Source organism: Macrobrachium nipponense, chromosome 3 (genome assembly GCF_015104395.2).
Source record: "Macrobrachium nipponense isolate FS-2020 chromosome 3, ASM1510439v2, whole genome shotgun sequence".
NCBI lineage: Eukaryota > Metazoa > Arthropoda > Malacostraca > Decapoda > Palaemonidae > Macrobrachium > Macrobrachium nipponense.
The window spans coordinates 22,786,438-22,796,535 of NC_087202.1; the positions used below are offsets into that span (position 1 = coordinate 22,786,438).

Sequence of the window (10,098 nt, forward strand, 5' to 3'; positions counted from 1 at the left end):
CCCCCTCACACCAACAACAGGAAAAGGACCCTTCCACTGAAGTAACAATTTATTATTAGCCTTGGGTAATAGTAAGAGAACTTCACTCCCAATTTTAAATGTTCTATTTTTAGCCTTTTTATCATAAAAGAATTTATATTTACCTTGCGACTTCTTCAATTCCTCTTGGGCTAACTTACAAGTTTCTTCTAATCTTTCTCGGAGGTTGAATACATAATCGTAAGTAGTTCTTACCTCTTCATCATTTCTCTCCTTATCCCACAAATCTCTCAGAATAGCTAATAAAGGGCCACGCACCGTTCTCCATATAATAACAATTCAAAAGGGGGAAAACCCCATGCTTGCTTGTGGAGATTCTCGTATGGTCAAGAGAACTGCCGGCAGGTATCTATCCCAAGTAGTAGGTTGTTCAGCACACATCTTTTTAATCATAGATTTCAAAGTTCCATTGAACTTTTCAACTAGACCATTCGCCATCGCATGATAAGGGGTCGTAGGAAGATGCTTGATTGACAAAAGACCTCTAACTTCGTCCATCATCTGCGATGTAAATTGACTGCCTCTATCAGTCACCATTTCTTCAGGAATCCCGACTCTGGAAAAGAAACTCAATAAGGCATCAGCTACACGCTCAGTTTCGATAGATGGTAAGGCTATGGCTTCAGGGTATCTGGTTGCATAATCAACCATGGTCAGGATATATTTGTTACCAGAACTACTTCTTGGCAAAATAGGTCCTATCAAGTCAACAGCAACACGTTTAAAAGGAGTGTCAATGAGTGGTACCTCTCCCAAAGGTACCTTCCCAACTTTTCCATCTCTAGTAATAGCTCTACCAGTTCTTGCATCATCTCGCAGAGATCTTAAGCTTGGATCCTCCTCTTGCTCTTTCTTGATTTCCTTTGAATCCATGTCCCAAGAAATCTTAGAGTCTGATGTTTTCAGCTTTTGGAATGTAAAATTGATATTTCTTTGCAACCAGCTCTCGTTAATAGCAGCCGGATGTGGGTTCCTCCAACCTTGTTGCTCCAGGGATGTTGCCTATAATGATATCATAAAGAGGGTCCTCCATGCACACAGCAAGGGTAGTACCCGTGAAAAATGGAGATTGAATGTAAATTTCAGCCAAAGGATAAGTTTCTACAAGATTCTTGTTCATATATCGAATCCTACTGCTCTTACCAGTAAAATGTTCAACAGGCACCAAGTCTTTTCTGGCTGGCTACGACAGTGTACAACCAGTGTCCCTCAAAACTTTCACTGGGTTTCCGTATAAAATACCCTCCTCGACAGGCATATCAGAAGCAACACTTGCCAACTCAGTGTGATAATTTTTAAACACTTCATTATTTATATCCGCAACAGGATCTCTAAAATTTCCTTTACGGCCCTTTCTGGTCCAATAAACAACTTCTCCTGCTGCAGCATGACCATTTTTCTTGGATCCCTTTGCATGTTCTAGACAATTTGAAGCCTTATGACCCACTTGTCCACATTTATAACACTTAATAGAGGGTGGACATCTAATGGGTTTAGCCGTCTGCTCAGGATGCGGCTTCCCCCGGATAAGTCAACTCTGTCACTACGTACTGTAGAAAAAATATCTAGAATTATGAAATAAACCTCCATGAGCTTGAACATAACTTTCTGCTAATTCAATCATTCTGTTAAGCAATAATGGTAATCGCTCTCCTCAGATGTACCTGCAACTGCCTGCCACAACTCTGCAAAAATTGCTCAATAAGAAATAAATCAGTTAAGCCTTCACATGTCATTTCACACTTTGACATTTCAATCCACCTCTTCAAGAGATGTCTTAACCTAGACACAAACTGTTCAACTAGCTCATTCTTCTGAGGTTTAACTGACCGAAACTTTACTCTGAAACCTTCCTCAGTACAATCAAATCTTTTCATAAGTGATTCAGAAACCTTATTATAATCCAAAGCCTCCTCAGGTGAAAGTCTAACGTAAACTTCCAAAGCTGCACCCTTTAAATGTGAACTTAGAATTATAGCCCAATCCCCTTTAGGCCACTTGGCTGCACTAGCAAGAACTTCAAACCTCCTAAGATATGCATCAATATCATCCTTGTTTTCATCAAAATCAGGAATAGAAGGACCTTTAACTTTTACTCTTACCTGGTTACCTTCAGTGTCGGAACCTTCGGTATTAACTGGCGAGTCCTTGATTTCTTTTTGCAGTTTCAATTTCTCAATCTCCTGTTTTTGCAAAGATTCTTGCATATCATACAAACGAATCTCATGAGCTCTATCTCTCTCACTTTTTTCACGGTCATATTCACGCTCCTTTTCTTTCTCCTGGCGTTCCCTTTCTCTTTCCTCACGAGCAGCTTCTAGTTTTTCACGTTCTAATTCTCGTTCCTTATTTCTAATATCCCTTAAAGCACTTTGTTCATCACTTACAAATCTTCTAAGGTCTTCGCCTTCATAACCAAGCTCTTTGCCGAGAGCTGTTAATTCCGCGATGGAAGACATAATTACCGACTGACTTTCAGATTGCTCAATTTTAACACAATTTATCTTTTTAAACCACTGTCTACATCCTGGCAAGGTCGCCAGATGTCACAAAGAAGCTTTGAAAAACATTGAGTTGCCTTTGGAAACTCTACAATGCAACACAAGATCATGTCAAAACGAAGATCATTTTAGAGCTATTGAGAAATTTCTTCTGGACATAATTAGTGCACTTCAGCGGTCGTCTGAGTCTAAGGAGACGAATCACAGAGGTTTCAACCATATTCCTGGTTGGAATGACTTTGTAAAGGAATTCCATCATGAAGCACGGGATGACTATTTAGCATGGAAGGAATCTGGTAATCCAAGGGAGGGATATTTCTATGATAAAATGAAAATTTTCTAAAGCTCAGTTCAAAGGGATGTTCAGATTTTGTAGGGAAAATGAGGAAGAAATTAGATCAAATAAAATTGCTACAAGCCTGAATGGGAGTATGAAGAAATTTTGGAGAGAAATAAATAAGAAAAGAAAATCCCGAACCTTCTTACCTGACATAATAAATAATGTGATGGTTATGAAAACATTGCCGAGTTATGGAAAGAACATTATTCTGAGCTGTTTAACGACCCTACTCATCCTGCTCCAGACCCAATGGAAAATCAAGGTCAGCGAGATGTTACAGGGACAAAATTCAATGAAATATCGAATGCTTTAAATTCTTTGAACACTTCAAGTAGCCCTGGACATGACGGGCTGACCCTTCAGCACTTAACCCAGGCTCATCCGGTACTTAGAGTTTTACTAAGTTTATTCGTCACTTCCTGTTTTTGTCATTCCTACTTACCGAGAGCTCTTATTCTGGTTATACTCTCTCCTTTGATTAAAGATAAAAATGCGGACCACAGTGACATTTCCAATTATAGGCCGATTGCTCTAGCCACTGTTATCTCAAAAGTTTTGGAAGCGATTATATTGGAGAGATGCAAAAAGCACTTATTGACAAGTGGACAACCAGTTCGCTTACAAATCCAATCATGGAACGGAAATGCCAGTACATATTCTTAAACACGTAACCGAGGAGTATAATGCTCGTAAAATCACCCTTTATTTTGGCATTGTTTCATGGATAGTTCTAAAAGCCTTGATAAAGTGTCTCATAAGATGTTGTTTGAAGTACTGTCAGAAAGAAATGTTCCTTGCTATATTATTAAACTGCTCGGTGAGTGGTATAAAAATCAGCAAATGATTGGTCAAATGGGGCCATGTATTTTCGAGTGAATTTTCCACTTCATGTGGAGTGAGACAGGGAAGTTTACTTTCACCTTACCTGTTCAATGTAATATATGGATGACCTCTCACATAAGGCTGAGTCAAATTAAAGTGGGATGTTATTTAAACAACATGATTTTAAATCATTTGTTGTACGCTGATGATATTGTTTTATTTGCTCCTTCAGTAAGTGGGTTGCAGCAGCTTATAAACATTTGTTGTGATTTTATGTCTGACAGACTTCTATTGTTAAACGTAAGGAAGACCAAATGTATAATTTTTTCTAAGAGTAAGATCTGCCCAAGTAATATATCACCTATTGTTGTTAACTATGCACATATAGATTTTGTACAGGAAATAAAGTACCTAGGATATTATCTTACTGCTCAAAATTCGGACGACGCCCATGTAGAATATTTGAATAGAGGTCTATGTGCAAGGGGCAATATGATTTCAAGGAACTTTTTTAAATGTAGCGAAGATGTCAAGAAAATGCTTTTCAGAGCTTTTGTACAAGTTTTTATGGCATATCTTGGTTGTCAGAGCGAAGCAACGAACTATGAATAAGCTGAGAGTTTGTTACAACGATAGCCTACGAAGACTCTTGGGGCATTCCGAGGCATGCAAGCGCATCTGCTCTTTTGTGGCTTTTGGTCAGCCATCTTTTCAAGAACTGAGACGCAAAACCATAACAAGCTACTTGCAAAGGCTGAAGAATTCCGAAAACTGTATTATGAAGAGGGTTGCCCACCCAGTTTACTTGCATAATTCAATTATTTTCAAACACTGGAAAAGCCTCATTTATACTTAGTGCATTTGGTGCGCTCTTTATGCAATAATATAGTATTTCGTTTGTTTTGTTCTGAGCTACATATGTGTGTGCCCTTTTAGTGGGAAGAATCATTTAGTTTCATTATCCGCATCTCATTCATATCAATTAATTTTCCACCTCTCTTTCATAATCATTCTCATACTTATTTTAAATTTTGTCCTCTTGGAGTGTGGAGACTTTTTATATAATTTGTGTGTGTATATGTATGTATTTTTCTATGGCCTTTTTATGTCCGAAATAAAGCATTTGAATTGAATTGAATTGAATATATATATATATATATATATATATAATATATATATATATATATATATACATATATATATATTATATATATATACTATATATAATATATATATATATATATATATATATATATATATATATATATATCATTCGAGCTACAAATGTCCTTTAATATCTAATTTGCTCTACCTCGGGAATTGATATATTTTCATATATGTACCGAAGGGGAATTTTTAGTTGATATTAATTTCGTCTCTTCATGCGATCGAACCACCGTCCAGTGGACGGGAACGAAATCAGGACGGCCTAGTGACTTGATAACGTCACTAGGCCGTCCTGATTTCGTTCCCGTCCACTGGACGGTGGTTCGATCCCATGAGGGGACGAAATTATTATCAACTAAAAATTCCCTTCGGTACATATATGAAAATATATCAATTCCGAGGTAGAGCGAATTAGATATTAAAGGACATTTGTAGCTCGAATGATCTATATGAATCACGGTGATGTGTTAATTATTATTTATATATATATATATATATATATATATATATATATATATATATATATATATATATATATATATAAACGCATCATATTCCGGCGGAAGCATCGCCCGGATCCACTTACAGCATTTTGAGCCCCCCCTGATTATATATATATATATATATATATCCCTATATAGATATATATATATATATATATATATATATATATATGTGTGTGTGTGTGTGTGTGTGTGTGTGTGTGTTTGCGTTTGTATGTGTGAGTTTGTGTGCGTATGTTTATGAGTACTCCCTAAAAGAGGTTTGACATCTGGCAATATGATGTCTCCTTCGGATTCGTTGATCCGATTTGCAGAAGAAGAATTTCAGGGGCATCAAAATGTTGTAGTGGCTTCGGGCGATGCTCCCGCCGGAATATCACGCTGATAGGTTTAACAAGCATCGATTTTTAGAATCCGGACGACGCAGAGACCAGGCTCTGGGCAGACACCAAATCCCCATTTACATTTGTTGACAATGTTTGGCACGTTGATAGTATTTTGGTTAATTTTTGTCTTTGAGATAGAATTTCTTATTGGCAGATTTTATACATGTTCTTTTGCCTCATACCTCATTATGTATTCGGCCGTTTGTTCTTTTTTGAATTTATTCGTTATTATGAAACAACTTTATGCGTTCATACGTATAGCTTGTCAGTCATGGGAGGATACACATTTTGTTGTTGGGTAATTATCAGCATAATAAGACATCTAATTTCAATAATTCGAAATTTATTTTGAATCTAATGCGACACGAGTGCTGCTCTTCACCCCCATCAAATTTTCTACGAGGAGTTTAAATAGTTCTGCGAACGTTCCCTTATATCAGAAATTATTCACGATCTGCTTCTGAATCATTGCTATACTGAGGCTTATGTTTCTTCAAGGGAAGACGGTTTGTATGAGGTATTTTTTATACTTCTAGAATACATATATATATATATATATATATATATATATATATATATATATATATATATATATATTTATATATATATATAGTTGTGTGTGTACATTATGTACGTGCATTTATCTACACACACACACACACACACACACACACACACACACACACACACACACACATATATATATATATATATATATATATATATATATATATATATATAGTATGTATGTATAGTGTGTGTGTGTGTATAAAACTATTTACTTCTTTAGTAATCGCTACTTTGAAAATGAAGATTTATTTTCTAACTGTCCATCCTTTGAGAAATGAGATGTGTCGGCGTGAAGGTTCTGTCTCGAAATAATAACAAATGAAAGGACAATAAAAAAACATTATCATGTCTTCACTTGGGAAATTAGTTTTAGAAGGTTTATTCACTTCAAGCGAAGACAGTATTATCACAGGTGGTTCAGGAAAAAATGACGTAGAAATAGGTTTGAAGAGAATAATACTAATACAATAATAATAATAATAATAATAATAATAATAATAATAATAATAATAATAATAATAATAATATCCTTTATTTCAGCTCAGGGCCATATACATGGAATATACAAAATACAGACAGTAACATACACAATTTAGATTCATAAGACAAGAAAAAAAAAGAATAATCGGTACTTATCTACAAAATAGCTGAGGTAGCATAAAAGATAGTAATCATAATACTGGTAATAACAGTAATAATATTGGTGAGAAAAAAAAAATGCGTTGAGAGTAATAACAGTTAGTGCACATATTATATAACTTAAATTTCAACTAGAGACCTTAGGTGGTTACAGTACTCAGGTCCAGAGGGCTAAATACAAAAATTGAATGTAAAAAAACTTTAACTTGATAGTAATCACAGTAATAATGACAAATTAAAATATCAGCAATAAATGTAATAATGACAAAATCTACAGATGACATCTTGCCATTACAGAGATTAAGTCCATTAGGGGACAAAGGCCTCATTTTCCCATCTTTCCCACAATTTAGATCTTATTCTTGCTTCACTCCTTAGGATGCTTTGTTTGAGCGAGTTACCAGACTGGACATTGTTCGCCTAACAATGATTTTTAAATTGTCCAGGTGATTTTCTGTGTGGCGGAGTGGTAGCGGGGAGTGTTTGTGAGGCGTCTCAGAATGTCATTGTGCACAACAGTGATGCGTCTCATGGTCTCTAGGGTATAGTTCGTACAGAGAGAACACCCATAGATACTGTAGCAGTACGAGCGGAAAAGCAGCAGTTTCACGTCTCGGTGACAGAAGGCAAACCTCCTTGCAATCATGTTGCCAGTTGCACATAGTTTACGACGCCTCTGTTCAATGTCTGCCGTATCTTTTAGGTCGTCGGTGATAATGTGACCCAAATACGGAAATTCGTGCACAAATTCCATCCGATGGTTTCAGAAGAAAATTTGTTGTTCTGCAATATGCTTAAGCGATCTTGGGAGCAGCGACATGCACTGGGTCTTGGTTTCGTTGTAGATTATATCAAATTCCTCTGCATATTGGCGGCAAGTGTCGATGAGTCGTTGGAGACCTTGCACTGATGGGGAAATCAGAACCATATCGTCGGCGTAACAGAGGTTGTTTATAGTTGTTTCATTGACGGTGCAACCGATTGTGAGTGAGTTCAGTTTGACATTCAAGGCATCTGTGTACGTATTAAATAGGTATGAAGAGAGAATGTCCCCTTGCCGAAGCCCGTTTAGGGAGCCGAAGTTGTACGATAATACGTTACCCCATTTGACACCGAATTGCTGTGTGGAGAACCAGCAATGTAAAATGCCAATTAGATACAGGGGTGTGCCCCTTTTATGCAGCTTCAGGAAGAGCTTCAGGTAGTTTACTCTGTCAAATGCTTTTCTCACATCTACAAAACAAAGGAAAACAGGAGAGGCTGATGATAGGTAGTAGTTGAGCAATTCTTTCAGTATGTAGATGCAGGTATCGGTTGTGTGGTTTGCTTTAAACCCGAATTGTTTGTCAGTGGTGTGTAGAAAGGGGAGAAGTCTCTCTAGAAGAACCGAATCAAGTATCTTTGATGCGATCGTTGTGATTGCAATCGGCCGGTATCAAGTGAACTAAGAGTAGGGAGTCTGGAAGAAACCGGTGAATTATGCACGCATTTAATAAGGCAGCTAGTAAAATGTAAATTATCGGATGGCAGAATAAAGGTTGTATGCAAACCGGTCAGAGCAGTAATATATCACTGAAAAGAAAGCTGGATAAAAACATACTTCATAAACACTACAGGTCACCAAAGTAAAAAATATGAAAAACTTTGTTCACAAATCTCCTTAATGAACCAACTACTAGTGCCGCTAGCACCACGAGGTTTATTCATAAGAAGGCCTTTTAGTTCAGTCAGGATAAAGTTAAAGGCAAGCATACTGCTTTATTGTAAACTATATGACGAAGTCATTCTTATTGAGTGTCGTAAGCACACTATGAGGTTAATTATATTCAGACATACTTACTGTCTTTGCCGATTTCCGTACATATGTTATCTGACGACTGTATCTTAGAATTTTACAAATTTAATTGACATTATTGAGAGAGAGAGAGAGAGAGAGAGAGAGAGAGAGAGAGAGAGAGAGAGAGAGAGAGAGAGAGAGAGAGAGGAAACAAGTGCTAAAGGAATGGACGGAGCAGTTGAATGCTTATCTATCATAAATCAATTTACAATTCAATTTAGATTAAAGCGTCGAATCCCCTGGTTCTTCGGTAATATTTCCGAAGCCGAGTTCTCCCAGACAATCGCCCCTTTATAGTAACCCTTCTCCGACTAACTGAAATCGTGAATTTCAGCTCTGAAGGAAAACTTCTCCCTTCTCGTAAAAGTGATAACACTGGTTATCAGACCCATTAACAACTCCATTACCCTTCAACAGTCCCCCCCTAACCCATAAACAGGTCTCCCTCCCTCCCCACGGCCCCCTCCTTAAGTCTTTCAATTTCGTATCAAAGTCATTAGCATAATAGCTGAGGATTCCTTTTCTACCACACTTCCGCCTCCTAGCTCAACCATTCCTTTATCATCTCCTCAGCCATTCCCAATCATGGTTTCTCCCCACTTCCTCAGCCATTCCCAATCCAGAATCCCGGCATGAACCCATCCATGTTATCGGATAAACTATGGCTGCCATATCTTCATCCAAGTTCTGCCGTTAAATGTCAATATGATTTTCTTATCTGCTCCCAGAGTGAGGAATAGAGACGTTAGCTGAAGCCTTGAGAGTGGGCGATGTGAGGCGTGATTTCAGGAAGGCGTGAGAGATAAGTGTTTCTTGATGCCGTCGAGAGAAAATAGGGAAGGAAATGTTCACCGCTCTCACTGAAAGGAGGAGCGGTATGATGGCTGCCATCCCAGTAAACTGCCGGTTATGGGGAAAGTTGCCGCAGATTTACCCGCTGTATATGTCATCGAATAAGGAAGCGATGTCTTCATTTGGGACTTCTTTTGAACTTTCTAGTTCGTTTCTCTTGCTTTCTGTGTGTGAGGTTATTTTCTTTATGGAATAAAATCCACAACCCCCCCTTTTGTTTTACTAATAAAAGGATCTTATATAAACTTCGAAGTCACATAAGCAGGACGTTAGGAATTCCATAATTATACATATTTGACCGGATGCATTCTGTCATTTCAACCAAAAGGAAAACATTCTCCGTTATGTCACCACTGCGAGGCTAGAACCCACTTCGATTTCCATAAAATACAGTTATAAGTATTCCTTAAAATACAGGTATAAGTATCCATAATTCTAAGCA

The 10,098-nt window shown here is 37.4% G+C and overlaps 1 protein-coding gene across 1 annotated transcript; it reads right to left on the minus strand.

Moving 5' to 3' along the window:
• Positions 1-387: 387 nt before the first annotated feature.
• LOC135222174 (uncharacterized) lies at positions 388-2,512 on the minus strand. The gene is made up of 2 exons (XM_064260334.1): positions 2,142-2,512; positions 388-595 (listed from the first exon to the last, which is right to left on the minus strand). The coding sequence occupies exons 1-2, from the start codon at positions 2,496-2,498 to the stop codon at positions 581-583; spliced, it is 372 nt and encodes a 123-aa protein (XP_064116404.1). The 5' UTR covers positions 2,499-2,512; the 3' UTR covers positions 388-580.
• Between the last annotated feature and the right edge of the window lie 7,586 nt (positions 2,513-10,098).

What these genes read in the sequence shown, in the direction of transcription:
- LOC135222174 (XM_064260334.1), bottom strand. Translation starts at nt 2,498, where the DNA reads ATGTCTTCCATCGCGGAATTAACAGCTCTCGGCAAAGAGCTTGGTTAT.